The 18189-nt window shown below is 40.9% G+C and overlaps 1 protein-coding gene across 9 annotated transcripts in view; it reads right to left on the bottom strand.

The window, feature by feature from the left end:
* The window catches only part of Cobl (cordon-bleu WH2 repeat protein), a 300795-nt gene that overhangs the window by 220668 nt on the left and 61938 nt on the right, over positions 1-18189 (bottom strand). For all 9 annotated transcript variants that reach the window (XM_078039735.1, XM_078039734.1, XM_078039736.1 and 6 more), the window contains exon 2: positions 4923-5126. In XM_078039735.1, the coding sequence (XP_077895861.1) occupies positions 4923-5126 (204 nt within the window). The remainder of the gene's footprint in view (positions 1-4922; positions 5127-18189) is intronic.

Genomic DNA, 18189 nt, shown 5'->3' with positions numbered 1-18189 from the left:
TTGAAGGTCACTTTATTTCTTCTGCATTTGGTTATAGCAGATTAGGTTCTCTATCTGATTCTCACTCAGTAGAAGAGTCAGTGTGTTCCACTGGGGAACCTGGATACAGCCCAGTGACACTCAAAGTCACCTGCTATTATTGTCTTAAAATTTCACATAAATTTTGTGTGCTACTTTTAATATCAGTCGGCTTACCCATATGATTGAAAAAAATTAATACTCTGATGCAAGTTTTCCAGTGACTTGTCAAGCCCTGGAATAGAACCACCAGGTGTCTAGGCCCATTCTCCCCAAACCAAATACTCTAGGTTCTTGTAAACTGGAACTACCAGCTTCTTATACGGGTCATTTTAGACAGGCTGTACATTTCCTCTGCTGGTTGAGATGTCCACTTCCTAGTGCCACAACAAAGTTAGTGATTGAATATGAATATTGTCAATGAATAAATGAATATTTTAGTATTTTTTAATTTATCAAAATCCTACCACCCATGTGATGGGTACATCACCACTACCACAACAACCATAGCACCTTCTGCAATTTGGTGAAGAGTCAGTGAGAACAAGCCTGCCTTTTGCTAGTATAGCAAGCATTTTATAATCTATAGCCAATGCCTTAACCTAATTATTTCCTCAAAAGAAAGAGTCTTCCTTTAAAAACTTAGAAATTAAATATGAATGATATCATTCTATAAATCACAATGATTTTTTGCAGGGGAGAGGACTTCTCCTGGATTTAGGCTAAACACACAAGCAAAGCCTCAGTGAAGAAGCACACCATGGGGAGTCTGGGAGAGGTGGTCATTAGAAGGGTGACTTGGCATCCCGATTATTACAAGTATTCTATGAGCTTCATAAAAAGGGCTGCTGAACAAAATTCACCTCTCTGCCCTACGGTGCCATTTAGGACTCTATATCCCAGGAATTTACACTGTTTAAAAGGTATTCTTCAAATGAAAACATAAGCAAGCCAAACCATACCCAGCTGCCAACCCGGTTATTTAAGGATGGCCTCTCTCTGGCTGACTCCCCAGGCCAGGACACAAGAACTGACTCTTTAATTGTACTTCCTTCAGCCCCTAAGGCCAGAAGCTCACCATGGGAGCAAAACCAAATCAACAGGCCTTCTGGAAGCTGCCAAGGACCACACATGTACTCTATCAGTCCCTTCATAAGCCAGACCAGGGATGAGAACATCTCTCAGCCTCCCTTCCTGTGTGTGTAGAAACAGGGGGTCCCTCTACAGAAGGAACCTGGAGGCCCAAAACCTGCCACTGTGGGGTTCCTGCACAGAGACCTACAATTCCCTGCACAGGTATAAAAGTATCTGTTGTAAAGGGGTGACATGGCGCACAGAGGCTGGCAGAACCACGAGACAGAATATTGGGGGAGATTTCTTCTATACTGCAAAAGATAAAAAACAAAACAAAAAACCTTCCCTTTCCTGCCCTGTTAGAGTCTGTAAACAAGTCAAGATGGCGCCTGGGCATTTTGTGGAATGTATATATACCACTCCTGTCCTACAATAAACAGCTCCCACTCCTGCTGTATCAATGTACACAAGTTGTTCATCACCCCCCCCCCAGGTTATTTTGCTGCGGCCGGACTGTGGCACTGCCCCAGACCCTTAGCTATGTGAATTAATGTGGATGTGACTAATTTACTACATGAAAACCTCACAGCCCAATACTAAACGTCTGACACCTTTAACAAAGCTCCCTTTTGGCTGAGGGCACTGTCTCTTTCAATATCTTCTCTTTGCTTATACACAAATTAAAGTAATGGAACTGGTGTCCTCCCTCCAGCTGCCATGTGGGGAGTGGAGACACCATTCATAAAGGTCTGTCAGGCCATTTTTCTTAAGGACAGCCCAGAGCCCCAGTGCTCACCTCCCAACCTTTAAGAACATATGTGCACTTTTATTTGTTCATAAATTCAAAAGAAGCTCAGGAAAAAAAAAGATTGTCATTTGCAGAATGGGATCATGAGCATGCAATTTCTAATATACTGTCACTTATGAGGATCTTTCATGTCAGGAACTCTACAGTTAAGGGCTGGTTGTGTTTAAAACTACTTGCGTAGCTGGTGAAAAGGTAACCTCATCTTTTACTAAAACACCTGTTTAAACAGAAGGAACAAACCATGCTGACAAAAAACAAGTAGATCTGCTTTAAGCAAAGGTTAAGAAGTGCCTCAATACCAGTGGGCCATTCAATACCCCCTCATAGCCCCTTGATATCATCTTAATATGTGATCATCCAATCTATGGTCAAAGTGTGCTCCATTATAAAAATTATTCAAGAAATCTGCTGGCATCAATTCAAATCCTTGACCTCCTACCTCTAAAGCCCTGTCCCAAGGGAATACTTCCTTCTATTAATCCTGAACCCCTGCCATGCTTCACAGCCACAGCCATAGCCAATTGCAAGCCCCTGCCAACCCAGATATAAGCCTTCTCTGAGAGTATTTTTTCTCTGTATTCCTTCTTAAATCACTCATTCTGTAAGACCTCAGTTTCTGAAACAATAAAATTAGGGGGTGGGGCAGACAGTAAGCTGGGGTTCTGAAAACTTCAACTGCATCAGAATCACCTGGAGGACTTGTTAAGGCCCATGTGGAAGAGTCTCATCTTAAGGAGGGTTGAGTGGGGCCTGAGAAGTGAATCATAATAAGTTCCCAGGTGATGCACATGCTCCTTGTCCAGGGTTTCCACACTTTGGAAACCACTTCATGAACTCATCTCTGAGGCATTATCTCACAATGCCATTTTCTTAAAAAAAAAAAAAGAAAAGAAATTAACCAGAAAATATAATAGTGTACAAACCATAATACATTCACTGGTAAAATTTCATGCATATTCAAAAATCATTTTGAAAACTATAATTAAATTATAAGGCCATTTGTACTTAAAACAATGACTACTCTGTAAAACAAAGAAATGCAGAAAATCTCTTACAACTCAACTATCTGGTATATAACCTCTGGGAGCCAGGCCTGAGGAAAAGCCCCAAGATACCTGCTTCAAGGTAGGTACCTACCACAATAGCACAGTGTGATGTATTCAGTCCTACTGGTATAAACAACGGCTACAGGTAGTATACACACACACCAAAAAAATAAAAAAGAAAAGAAACTACCCCTGAGGTCACCCTGGTAGCACTACAGTGGAAAACAGTATAACCTCGTCTAATACAGTTAAAGATATAGTACTCTATAATCCAACAGTTCCAATCCTAGGTATATACTGAGAGTGGCAGTGATGTTCCTCCAATTTTTGTTCACATGTCCCACAGAGTATTTGTGAAAATTTATATACCCTTTTGCCCATTAAGTCATCACCTAGTGCAGGGGTACAGCCTAATGGTAGAGTGCTTGCCTACAGTGCTTGCCTAGCATGCTCAAGGTCTTGGGTTCCGTCCCTAGCATTACGTAGAAACAAAACAATCACCTAGAGTATTCATTATTAATTAATTTATTAATTTGATAAATAGTTGCAAAGGATTAACAAAATTCAGGTTATCATCCAAACACTGATATTTTAAAATGAATAAAATAATAAAGCTCTTGCATCACTTTTTAAAATGTGTCCACGAGAATATAAAAACCCAAAGTGTTGTAATGTTCACATTATCCATTTTAATAATTCTTGAGCAAAGTGTTTCTAAGAGTTAAATATGTTATACCATTTCTTGTTCCATTTCTCCTACAAGTACTACTTCCATTCATTCTTCTACCAGATATGCAAATACGTTTTTATGCTTGAAAGTTTTCCATCATATTTATCTGCCGCAGTCTGGCTGGGCACAAATCACAAGCCACTGAAGCAGGAACAAACTTTATTTCTGAACTCCACCAGCACACTCCACACACGCTCTCGGGAACTCTCCGGAACGCCACGCGGCTCCTCCAGGAACCACCAACCAAAAATCCCTCCTCCAGCACTTCCTGAGAACTCTTCAGGAATCCCCGGGAGAGCTCAACTGGAACTCAACAGGAACTCCTCGAGAACTCAAAAATCATCATCTTAATGGCTCGCTGGCGTCACCTCTCAACCACTACTTCTGGCAAAAATGCCATGCGTCATCCCGACTCGGCTGTGGCCCTCAACATTTATCTACAATATGATATTTATTAAAATTTCAAAATTTTCCTATGATTTTTTAACATTTTTATCATGGATTGAGTTACCAGACATAGCAACAGTTATAGTAGCACAAGACTTCTTAACATAACTGTGATGTATTTTGATCAACATCAAACATAAAATATATAATTCTATTGGTAATAAAACTCTGAGTACTCTGAATGAAGGAAACCGTGCCAATATTTCATTTGTACTCTCTGTGTACAAGCAGCATTTCAGTTGTCCACAGGCACATCCACTGGCAAGTTTGTGCTATGAAGATGATGTGAAAATTAAGGATATGGAAATGAATCCCTTAAACCTGAAATCCATGGATCATGCTTTCATTTGCAAAAGGTGACTGCCAATTGCATGTATACCTGCATAGATAAGGCTGTAAGTAGTCCCTAGAATGGTTCATTCAGGAGGCTGCTCTCCTGGCTAAGTAACTTCAGAACCAAGGTTTATGCTGGGGTAATGGTCCAACTCTGGGGCCAAAGGTCATTTCCTTGGAGTTGTGTCTGGGACTCCTTCCCACCCCTTCTTTCTGAGCCCAACCTCTCACATGCTTCTTTAAGAATTCACAGGAGCCTGGCTGGGCTAGCCATGCCCTCAATCCAGGTGGACCAGTGGGGCAGTCTAGATGGACACCTAGACCTTCACTGATATCCATGTGGTCCTCACCAGTATATGAGTTGGAAGAAAAGGGCAATAAATCAACGTCCACTCTTCAGTTGTCCTTCTGGCATCTGTACATGGGAGGTCAGTGGCTCCTCCCGCAGCACAAGCCTCTTACCTACCTTCCATTGACCACACTCTGCTTCTCCAGCCCACTGGGAAGAACTACAGTGATGTCCAGAGTACTGTTTCGCAGTGCCTCCTTCATGTGGATCAGATTCTGCTGTGAGCTGAGGGCTGCATCACAGGGAGGTCTTTGATCCCCATGAACATTCAGAGGAACAGTCTTTCCAGGAGGTGGGGGAGCACGAGCCTTCATCTTCCTCCTTAAAAATGACAAGACAAAAGAACCGGATGAAGCAGAAGTTTTCATACTTGCTTCATAATAATTCATTGTCATAAGTGTTCATGCCTCTCTCCAGAAATAACTTGCGAGTGGCATGATCTTTCTAAAGTCAGCATAGCAATAGCATTCCACATTTACAGAAGACACCATCAAGAAAATAAGCTAGTTAAAAGAAAAATAGAGAAAGCATTTTTGAAGAGTTCCTGGAAAGAAACACCTGAAAAATGTGGTTACCAGCTGGGAGCAGTACTGTACTATTTTCTACAGGATCCTAACAATGCAAAGGTAGAGCTGAGATTACTTGGCCCTTTCTGAGTTACAGGTGGGGTTCACATTACAATTTAGGTCAGTGGGCTCCCTTGATAGTCTTCAAGGGTTGTGCTCAACCTGCTCCAGAGCAGGAGCCAGGACCAGTTCTGAAGGTCTGGAATCCATGGTTCCATGATATCGAATATATTGGGATGATATCAATCCATATTAAATCAATTTTGGTCTAGCACTCATTGACAAAGCCACTCTGAGTGGATGCAGCTGTTTGGCAGTAGGTGATAGTGTTATAACATGCAATCCATTCATCTTGATTTATATCAGATTTCAAAACTGTGTTTTGAATGTTCACATCACTTTGTAGGAGATTCCTAAACCCTTGCCAATGAGTCACTTACTCTGATGAATATTTTTACAAATTCTTGTTTCCTCTGGATTAGTAAGGAAAGAAAACTGACCTTTTTTTGGTGTGTGTGTGTGTGTATATATGTGTGTGTGTGTGTGTGTGTGTGTATAATTTTTTTATTTGATATGCAGAATACCTATAGTATATGTGTGCAGATATGTATAAATATATACATTTATGCATATACCTTATATGTCTATATACCTACATATAAGCATATATATATGCTTCTATAGCTATAACAGAATAAATACACATACATACATGTAGTCATTTATACATAAGGACCCTATTTTACATAGATCCTGTATATTTTTTATAATAATAGCTAGTATTTACTCTGCACTAAACATTCACTATGTCCTATGCTAATAAAAACCTTAGTTATTTACCTAATAATTACAATATTCAATAGTTACATCATTCAGGTCTCAAAATATTTTGCAGCTCGGAAAATTCAGTCTGAGAGAAATCCATAGCTCACCCAAGGGCATACAATCATTGGGTGACAGGCAGAGCTAGAAACCAGATCGGCTGACTCCCAAGGGCTTGCTCCTGCCCAATCCTCCCTACCCTGCCCCACAGGGAGGCAATGTGAGCTCTCCATGCCCCATAAACTCTGCTGCAAGGTAACTTTCTTGGAGGTACTATGGCAGGAGGTATCAAAGATACAGGAATTCTATTTCCAGAAATTTATTCTGAAGAAATGACAGTATTGCAAGACCACACTGTGGGAGATTCAAAGACTCTCATTATGGCATAACTTCAAATGGCAAACAAGCAAATAAATACATAATCTAACTAAACATTCTTAAATAAATACACCAAACAAATAATATAATCATACACTTATAAAAGACAATGTCAATAAATAATGGTTTAACATTACACTGGTACTATTTAAATATATAATCTAATGAGCAAAAATGTTCAACAAAGATTTTTGGAAAAATGAGCTTCAAAACATTATTTGCTTATGAAAATTTCATTTTTCAAGAGAACAATAGATCACAAGACAGTATTAAAAAAAGAATTCACTGACATCTGAGTAATGTAAGGCATGACGTACATTTTGCTATTTTATTCTGTGCATTTTTAAATTTCTTAATTTTTTCTATAACACTGTCTGCATACTTACTGCTTTTAAAATGAAAGAGGTCATTAAAAATGGGGGGAACCAGGGGCTGGAGATATAGCTCAGTTGGTAGAGTGTTTGCCTTGCATGCACAAAGTCCTGGGTTCAATCCCCAGCACCAAAAAAAAAAAAAAAGTAAAATGGGGGAAAGGGCTGGGTAGAGTGCTTGCCTAGCACCTGGAGGCACTGGGTTTGATCCTCAGCACCACATAAAAATAAATAAATAAAATAAAGGTATTATGTCCATCTATAAACTGAAAAAAAAATTAATGTTTTAAAAATTAAAAATTAAATTGTGGGGGGAAGAACAAATGAGATTCAGAAGAGGCTGTAAACTTACTGATATTCAGGTCACTAGTTTTAGCAAGACTCGGAATAACATATCTCATCCTCTACTATGATAATTAGGCATAAATTAATTCTCTTTTTCTTGTTAAAAGCCCTGCACTTATAAGATTGTGCTATATTTTATCTTGCTTCCTTTCATTTTATAGAAACAAAAATGAAATAGTCAACATTTTATACACTAAAGACTGAATATTTATTGATTCATGTGTTCTTTTCTGTTTTCTGAGGAGAAATGACTATTACTTATATTTTATAGATAAGAAGTGTAGGTACACCATTCCCATGTTACAGACAGGCAGAGCTAAAATCAACTACAGACAATTTGATTTCAGAGCCTGAAAATTTAACCACTACACTGTTCAGTTTCTATGAGGAAGGAGAGATGTCACCCACTTTAGAAATAGAAAAATCAAGACAGACAGACTCAAACAATCTTTCACTAATCAACATTGAGTCCAGGGTTACAAGTCTTGCCTATGATTTACCTGCTGAAAGCTGCCTTCAAGAAAAAAAGTGTTTATTTGACAATTTTTAGGAAATGAGTACATATTTCAACTTTGCTGGTTTGAACTCCTTCCAAACATGGAGTCCAACCAGAAGCAGCTAGGAATGCATTGTTTTATTCAGCCACCACTATGCAAGAGAGCATGGGGCTGAAGAGAGACAGAAGTTTTAATTGCCCCCTTTGTTTGCCCCAAATCTACACTCTGTCCCCAACTACCCAAAGTCACCTCAAGGTATCATTCCACCCACCTTTCTCTGCTGTGGTCCAAACTATCATTGCTAAGGGACACACAAATGCAGAGTTGTGTAAGAATGTTTTCTCTCTCTTCAATACAGCAACTTCTCAGTCAAGTCTACTGCTGACATGGACTCTTTCCTTCCTCAGTGTTTAGTGCACATGAGGACTGTCCATCTTCTCATGCATTCCCCTGCCCACAGCATATCCACTACCCACCTAGTAAGGCCCATGGACTAGGAAGGTGCAAATCTGCAAGCTGCAAGGACACCAGGGAGATTTGTTTGCCTAGCAGAGCATTGTGTGTGTGAATACATGTTTATCATGCATGCACATACATTGTTGACAAACATTTTAAAATATGGAATATTTCAATCAATAACAAATATATGAAAAAATGTTCATCATCTCTAGCAACTAGAGAAATGCAAATCAAAACTACTCTACAATACCATCTCACTCCAGTCAGAATGGCAGCTATTATGAAGACAAACAACAAGAAGTGTTGGTGATGATGTGGGGAAAAAGACACACTCATACATTGCTGGTGGGACTGAAAATTGATGCAGCCAATATGGAAAGCAGTATGGGGATTCCTTGGAAATCTGGGAATGGAACCACCATTTGAGGGAGAAGGAAACTGCATAGACTGCAGCTATCCCTCTCCTCGGACTATACCCAATGGACTTAAAAACAGCATACTACAGGGACACAGCCACATCAATGTTTATAGCAGCACAATTCACAATAGCTAAACTGTGGAGCCAACCTAGATGCCCTTCAGTGGATGAATGGATATAAAAAAAACGTGGCATATATTCACAAGGAAATTTTACTCAGCAATAAAAGAGAATAAAACCATGGCATTTATAGGTAAATAGATGGAGAAGATAATGCTAAGTGAAGTTAGCCAATTCCCCAAAAACAAATGCTGAATGTTTTCTCTGATATAAGGAGGCTGACTCATAGTGGTGTAAGGAGGGAGAGCATGGGAGAAACCGATGAATTCTAGATAGGGCAGAGGGGTGGGAGGGAAAGAGAGGGGGCAGGGGAGTAGCAAGGATGGTGGATGTGATAGACATCATTATCCAAAGTACATGTATGAATTGATAAATTGATGAATTGATGTGAACATATTTATATACAAACAAAGGTATGAAAAATTGTTCTATATATGTAATAAGAATTGTGATGCATTCCACTGTCATGTATTTAAAAGAAATAAAACAAATTTTAAAAATATGGAATATTTAACACTCACAAAATAAATTGCTGGCTCCTTTTGGAAAAAACTGATAAGGCCCTAAAAACTTTCACAGCAACAATCAGTTATGTGCTTTCTGCCAGCCTAATGGCTCAGTAACATAACACATCTGCCCCCTGTTGAGCTATAAATCAACATCCCAACCTCTAGAGTCTAAACATCTGCAGTGACTCTGACTCTTGAGCTTGAACCACTCTCCAGTCTCCTCCATTATTCTGGCATTGGTCTCCAGTTCACTGCTCCTGGAAAACCCACCAGCAGCACCACCTACCTGTGCCTTGTCATACTCCTTGCCTTCTATGTTTGCTCTTCTTGAATACTACATCTTCTGAGAGTTCCTCTCACCATGCTCCTCTCGGGCCTAGCTGAGATCAGTGCATTCACCTGGGGAGCTTAAAAATGCCCTAAATTCATCATAGACTGGTTATATCCAAATATCTGAGACTCAGTTTATGTTAATGGGTTGCAACATTTCTTTAAAATTGCAGAATAAGAAGTTTCAAATGAGCAAGGATTTCAGATGGAGAAGGAAACCGCATAGACCTCAGGGATATAACATCTACCTAAAGAGGAAGCTTTCAGCAGTCTTAAAAGTTGCCAGCATTAAAACAGCATGATTGCAGCTATAATTTTTTTATCATTAAATGAAAGCAATTAATATATTGTACACGTCCTACATTTAATAGATATGTTAATGAATTTAAGAGCTTGTGTTTTTATTTCACAGAATGCCAATTTAGAGAACTACACATGAAAAATTTTTACTTCAAAACAATGTCTGAGTATATGTGCAGTAGCTCTACATTTGTGAGCGGAGAACTCCAGGTTGAGAAAACTGTGTTCTGGATACCAGGCACATGGGCTTACCTCACCCCACAGACTGCCCCCTGTGGGAGCATACCTTACTTCTTTATTATTTAACATCTCTGGGAAGCAGGAGATGCTAAATTAAGACTGTGTTTTTAATATGTGGCATATTTTTCTCTTTATATGTATGGGCTGAAATGCTTGGGTCCAGAAATGTTTTGGATTTCAGGGTTTTTTTCAGACTTTAGAGTACATGTATACACTAAAATAGTACAGTGGCTTCTCTAAAAATTAAATACAGAAATACCATATGATTCAGCAAGTCCAATTCTGGTTTTAGTGGTTTTAAAACCATCCCCCCAAAAAAAGAAAAACAGTAAGCAAGATCTTGAAGAGAGATTTGTATACTAAGTTTATAATGGCATTATTCACAATAGTCAAAACATGGAAGCAACTCAAGTGACCACCAATGAATGAATGGATAGGTAAAATGTGGCAAATATGTAAAACGAAGTATTACTCAGTCTTAAAAAGGAAAGATTTTTGGCATGTACTATAACATGGATGAACATTATGTTCAAGGAAATAAGCCAGTCCCAGCAATGTATAATTCTATTTACATGAGGACCAAGTGTAGTTAAATTCACGAATGGGGGTTGCCAGGGGCTGGAGGAAGGAGAATGAGGAATTGTTCAATGGGGTCAGAGTTTAAGTTCTACAAAATGAATAAAGTTCTGAGATGGATGGTAGGGATGGCTGTACATCAATGTGAATATACTTAACACTTCTGAACTGCACCATGGTTAACAGGGTCAATTTTCGTTATGAGTTTGCTACCACGATTTAAAAACTACACTTATGATTAAACTTTCATCCTAACAACAGCATTGTCAGGGCACTATGGCCCAGCCTCACACCCTCATTGGTTTCCTTCTCAGAGACCCTCAAATCTCTACCTATCAAGCCTGAGCCCAATAAGCAGCTTGTTTTGCTGAGCAGGGTGAAGTACAAGAAAAGGATGCTGAGCATGATGAAGGGGAGAGGAAAGTCTAAACTTCCCCTCGTGGGAAACAGAGGAGGGGCAAAATGTGCTTGCCAGGAAATAGAGCCTGCTGGGGGGAGCAGGACAGATGGTAGGCACAGTGGTGTCAATCTGGCTACAGGAGAGTGAGGAAGCATTATCCTGGATCCCTCCTACGCCTTCTCCACCAAAGGATTATGTACAGATACTCCTGGAGTCAGGTTTGTGTTTGCCAAGGATGTATGCATGAGAAAGCAGAGACTACCATGTTGGAGGACCAGACAGCCTCTGCCAGACTGTTTCCTCCCTCCTTGCTTCGTGCTTGCAGTCAAGGCTTCTCTGAAAATAACCACTGACCTTTGTAGGATAGACTCACAGAGGCAAATAGAAAATGTCCAGCTTCCTCCACCTGGGAGTGGTTCAGCCTAGGAAAGAACTACTGTTGTTCTCTTGAGAGCTTTGACTGATTTCACTCAGTGTCGAAAAGTCATGAGCATTACCAAGCGGGTAGTGCTGTTCTCAAAATGCTGTGCCTACGTGTCTAATTGTCGGGAGTGTGGGGGCAGTTTAAAAGCAGGATTTCGCACAAGTCTAGGAAACCATGGGATTGGGGCCATGCCTGGTTCCTCCTAGGTGCACCCAAGACAGGTGTCCCTGGCTGCGTCCAGGCTGGGCAAGCAGGTTTTGTGTCCTCTTTCCCAGCACCCAGCAGGTGCAGGGCAGGTCCTCCAAGCCCTTCAGGAGATGAATCATGGAGCACATAACCCAAACTCCCTCTGGCCTTCCAGGTTAGAAAGATGGGTGTGCCTCAGCAGAAACTATTTACAAAATGAGAAGTAGATACAAAAACATTTCTGGAATTTCAAAGGCCATCAATCTTAGCTCCAAATGATTTCAGCTTAAAACCATCACACATTTACTGTTTCTGGGCAATGTTTGCTAATTCTCACATCAGCTGGGTGACTCCCAGCTGGGTTTTATTTTGAGAGCTCTTCAATGTGTGGCAGAATGCTTGAAATCTGCTCCCTGAAAGTCAGAGGAATAAGAAGAATTATGTGGGCTAAATGGCACAGCGAATGCAAATCTCAGGCAGCTGAATTAAAACCAAATTCCACAGGTGCCAGTAGGCCCCCCCACTAGGATGGAGTGGCTCCATGGCCTGCAGATTGTCCTGGGGAAATTCTTGGTGTTCTGTATTCCCCCACACCAAGAGTCCAAAGGGCTTCTTCTGCTTTACATTTCTTTCATGTCTCCAATCAGAAATGAAGACATAACATTTTCTTAGGGTCCAAGAATACTTGATGCCAAAGTCAATGGCCACATTGACAACAGCTTACCTGAATGATGTGCCTATGTGATTTATAAAATTTACCATGTTGGCTGCTCTGGCTGGCCCCTGGTAAACAACTCTGCCCACAGAAAACTTCAGAGAGAAACCAGACACACCCTGGCCCCTCCTGGTTACCGATCTAGCAATGAAGCAAGCCAGGCTACATGGCCTGTTTATGCCACAGGCAGAAGGGAGTCACCTGTCTCTCCCATGAGACTCTTCAGTATTGGCATGTTTGCTTAATGCTGGAGGAAAACCTAAGAGATATAAATATGCTATTCCTGGTTTTGTTTGGCTATTTATTACCAGCCATAGCTGTAGATTCTGTTCAATTCCAAGAGAACCCAAATTGATTGGCCCAAACAAGACAGGTAAGTCAGTGATCACCTCATGAGTAATTAAGTATGGGAGTGAGTCCCCTGGGACTCAGCTCCACATGCTCAACTCTGGACAGACCGATGTCTAGGAACTCTGATCCACTAGCACTACAGAAAGCTGTCAGGAGTGTTGCCAAAGAGGTAGATGAGGCATCCTTACAAATAGTACTGGCTCTCACATCTTGAATTCCAATATTAATTCGACTTTACACTGTCATTTTCTGAACAATGATGAGCCAGTCATCATACCAAACACTGTGTATATTCAATCCTCATAATGGCTTCATACTACAAGCTTATTCTTCCCATTCTACAGATGAGATGTCTGAGGATCCAACAGCCTAAGTAACGTTCTTATGCATAGCTGGAAAGGCTGGAATTCCAGCTGAAGTCTTTCTGAGCCTAGGATACTATTCTGACCATTATGTATCATTGCCCAGGATAATCAGCAAACCCTGTGCTAAGTATCAGAATGCTGAGCACGAGAGGGGGGACAAGATGGGGGAGCAATCTTTGGAAAAGGTTTCCATCACACATTCAAAGAAACACACCCTCTTCTCCAATGTGTGGTCCAGATAAGTTTTGTTTGTAAACAAAATTGGAGTCCTTGGGAACATCATTCATTGTTAAGGTTCCACATGGTTCACAAAGAATCTCAGGGACTATGTTCAACAGCTTCAGGAAACAGAGGGAGAGATGGAGAAGCAGGAAGATGGAAGGACATGCCCAGGGCTGATGTCAGGTAGCCAGCTGAGCTGGGATAAGCCTCAGGTCAGTCTGGAGAACTCCTCTATGCCTTTACAGTCAAGTACTCCTTTGAGTATCTAAGAAAGCATTGGACCTTCTACATAAGCTAGATGCCACAAGACTACTTCATGGACACAGATTGCTACAAACCACCTTGAAGGACAGGGACCCCAAGTTAAACATCCCTGTAATACTTTCTATCAGAGCTCAGCACCTCCAAAGCTCAGAGCAATATTACTTCTAAAACAAAATTTCCTTCTAATGAAAGAGAGATTAGGAAAATTTCATCAAAACTTTCTCTACTGTCATTGCCATTAAATATAAAACTTAAAACCAGAGAATCAATCATCAGAAAAACCCAGATTAATAAAGGCTAAAACATGTGTCTATGAAACAGGCAGCTCTCAGAAAAACTGTGGCATGAAGACAACAAATATCACCCTGGCTCAGTAAACTTGGGGATATGGCTTTACCTATAAAAACATCATGTCCAGGGCAATATAAGGTCACTGTTTTTTGGAAATCTGCCCCAAGACATCGTCTTAGATGTATAAGGCCCTGGTTCCATGTTCTGGAATCAGAAAGATGTTAGAGCAAATCCAGCCAAGAGATTGCCAAGCTGTCATCCTGCAGCAAATGACTTAATTTGGGCAACTTCTATGATTTGTAAGCCTCAGCTTCCCCAGGAGTTGAACAGAGGGCAATTTGGGGTTTATCAGTAGGGTCTGCATGAGGATTAAATGAGCTGACTCCCATGCATTTTCTGGTGTGGCACTCATAGGTAATGCTCAATGACTGGTAATGAATTACAGTTATTTTTACTATGACTAGCAGGTTTACTGTTTGGGATTAAAAAAAGAAAATATCTTATTTCTGCAAGTGTAGATTAGAAGCTAGTTCCTCAAGAAGCCTAATAAAAGTGCACTGATTCAAAACTGACTATGGAATCCTACTCACAATGGAATTTCACAGTTTTGACCTGGGTGGTGGAAGAAGCTTTCAGTAAGGCAACATAAAAAGATCAGCTTTATAGATAGGATTCTCTAATACATAATAACAAAAGCTATCCATAACCTTAACCAAACTCTAAACTCAGGGGCCTGAGTACCTGTGAACACTGCTATCTCACCACACATCAATACATATTCAAAGAGAAACATTTGAGAACTGAGTCCCACAGCTATTACCCAACTTCCAGTACGTTAATAAAGAGCCAGGAGATGTGGATCACTTAGCTGTGGACAAATGCTCCATGCTCGGGCTAAGCAGGACAACTCCTGCTCCACGTATCAGATAAAAAGTACAGCTGCTGCATTGTTGAATATTTCAGAAAAAGAATAACCATTTTTTTAAAATAGTGTTAGTTTACTAAGGTTTGAACATTCTTAACAGATGAAATGAAATAAATCAGAGGAGAAAACTTACTGACTCCCAAACCACCAGGCAATGTTTGCATACATGGCAAGCTGTCCTCTGCTCTCTGCTGGAGCTGGCTTGCTTGGGCCCCTGAAAGGACAGCAGGGGCTTTTGACTGGAGCCAGTGCAGTCCCAGAAGTTCAAGGACAGAAACAGCTCCTTATTCTCTGCTGGAGGAGCAGAGCCTCTGATCCAACCCAGGTGCCACCTGACACAATGCTTTCCAGGCAGCTGGTGGCTTGCACTCCCAGACATGAAATCACAAGTTGTTTTGCAGAATGACAGTGAAAAAATTATCTGGGTTCCCTTGTTCAAAGTCACAAACTCTCTAAACTCAAAAAATAAAAAGTAAGCAACAAGAGTTATATGGGAGGAAGGACAGAGCTCGTCATAATGAGGATACCTGGCAGTAATCTGGCTTCTTTCTCCAAAAGTGGGTTCAACAACTTCTGGGAGTTGGCCAGTATGGGAGTGCAGGCGTTCCCTTGGAGAGAAAACCTAATTATTCTTGGAGAAACAAGCCAGCTAGCTGTCTTAACATAGCCAGTTTTGTGCACTTAAGCATGTGTTAAATTTGCATAAAGCAATCCTTCCTATCATCTCCTAGGCATGATTTAGCACCTTCTTTTCCTGAGTTTTGATTCTGCTTTACTTCCTCCCAAAGCTAGACAACCAGAAGCTCATTGTTTTCTTGCAACCAGTCTTTTATGTGAGAGTGTCACTTTCAAGCTTGAAACACATATTTGGTTTCTACCAAATAACAGTGTCACAGGACTCCTAGGACTCCTGCCAAAATAGATGGACACATACAGACCGACATGCCCACTGTGCTCTTAGCTCTCCTCTAAGCCAAGAGCTTGAGGAGCTCAAAGAGGGTACAGCAGGCATGAAGATGGAGGGATCTGGCCATCCCCTCCAGATCGCCCCCAACTTTGGCTACTGCTGTCATCTCTGTGAAGGCTGCAGTATCACTGGAATCAACACATACCTCACCAGCAGTCTTCAAAGTTCTGGCCAACCTCTCTCTCCATGAAGGAGGCATGGTCCAGCTAGCACAATCCTGAGGAAGTCTAGCATGTACCTTCAGCTATCTCCAGTAAGACAACTCCTCCAAACTTCCTTATACACAAAGACCATACCACACCTGCTACCACCTGGCTCCACAACTCCTGGAGACTGCACAAGGCTGTTGGACTCCAGGTCCTAAGGATGCCCAGCAAAAAGCTCTCTATGCAACACTGTCTTTCCTCCCTCTATGTTTCAGCTGATGGCTTCAGTATTTGTGAAGGTTTCTACCTCACTGTGTTTTCTCCCTCTTTTTCTCTTTTTCCTTTCACTCCTCCTCCTCCCCAAGTCCAAAGAATGTGCCAGGCTGATTCTAACTCTGTCAAAGCACTCTATCTATGGCTCCCTTTCTATCTCCAGTGCACCACTGCTGTTGAAACTATGATCTTCTCTCCCCCAGACACTTAGACAAGACTCCCAAGGATCTGCCTCCACCACCTGCCTCACTCCCTTTGAGTCCCATTTCCACAAGCTGAAGATGAATCCTCCTCAAGGAACTTTCCCTCCAGCCATGGCCCCTGATGCAAATGCTCAGTGTCCCCTCCCTCCACCCACTAGGCTAAGTTCAAACAATTTTGTCTGATCTGTATCAGACCCTTGTGCTAAATTCACCACCCCCCACTTCCCTATGATATGACCTTAGCATTTCTACACACAGGGAGTGTAGACCAGCAGGAGGTTAGAGTGTTGAGAACCCCAGACCTACCTGGCTGTTAAGGACTAGAATAGGGCCATGCCAAAGACCTACAAAGCTGAGTTAGGAAAAATCCTGGGCCCTCCTGCTGCATCCCTGAACTACAATTTGGGTAGCAAAGGATATTTTTATTTCCTTAAGAAATAACAACCAGATTTTTAAAGACTAAATATCATTTAGTGACATTTCTTCCTGGGCTGTTTGCCCATTAATAGCCACATCCCAAGAAAGTCCCCAAGAAATTATGTGTAAGTTCATTAAATTTTAAATAATAGATAATTGTGGAAACAACCAGGAGTAAATTACATAACATATAACGATGGAAATGGCAAATGGTCCACCAGAGGTACAGGAAAAAATAAACACAAATAGCAATTAAGTTCTTGAGTAAACCAGAATGAAATTTCACTGACATTGGTTAAAATGACATTCTTTGAAGATTTCATCATGTTTTGGGGATATAACAGATATCTAGTTATTTTCGGCTCTCACCTTTGGTTTTACATTAGCATCAGAAGAGACATGCTGGCCAAACAGTACCGATTTCAACTGAGAAGTCCTATAGCAAAATCAAGCTTTCCTCTGGATTCACTTAACAGAATTGGCAAGGAGCAAGAAAAGTCAGTATACCCCCTATCACAGACAGAACAGAAATGCCACACCTACAAGGCAAGAAAATATTAAGGATACTGATTTGCTTTTGACAAGCCACACAATGTGGGGTTTTTTTTTTCCTCCCTTCAGTGGGAAAAAAAGAAACAGATCTGTATTAAGTTTCTTTTAGCAAAGTGTGAAAAAAGAAGCAAACTGAACAGGAATCCTAAGATAAAAACTGCAAAACCAGGAATTAGATAGGATGCCATACACTCTGAAATGCATCTTGGCTGCTGACTGATAAGCCCGTTCTATTTCTATTTACTTTTGTAAATAACTGAAAAGCAGTGAAATCTGACTAGCCAGCTTTCCACACAACCAGTAACTGATGGGAACAGAACAGGGCTCAGAGAATTTCTCAGGAAAATGAACCCAGCTCCATACACCTGGGGCCATGGACTCATGTAACATGGTGGTTCAGGGAAATGATCATCCCCATCATGCCCCCCCCCCCGGCCCCGACACTAGTGTCTCACGGGAAATATCTGATTTCTGGACTTGCATTTTGATGACTTCATTACAACCCTGCTTACAAATTTGTGCAGTATAAAAGCAGCTAGATCATAAACTTACTACCTCAAATTTAATCACCTCACAATCTTATTTCTGCCTGTATTAATAAATAGAACTTTCACCAACTAAAATAAATGGAAATGGCACTTTTTTTAGGGTGACATTATTCTATAATCCAAGATACCTTCAGCAAAAATAGCAGTGAAGAGGGAAGATGTGAAAACATGTGCAGAAATAGAGGCCCAGAGTTAGCCTGCTTC

The sequence above is a fragment of the Ictidomys tridecemlineatus genome, chromosome 2, assembly GCF_052094955.1.
Source record: "Ictidomys tridecemlineatus isolate mIctTri1 chromosome 2, mIctTri1.hap1, whole genome shotgun sequence".
Lineage (NCBI taxonomy): Eukaryota > Metazoa > Chordata > Mammalia > Rodentia > Sciuridae > Ictidomys > Ictidomys tridecemlineatus.
This window is presented reverse-complemented; position numbering and strand designations above follow the sequence as displayed.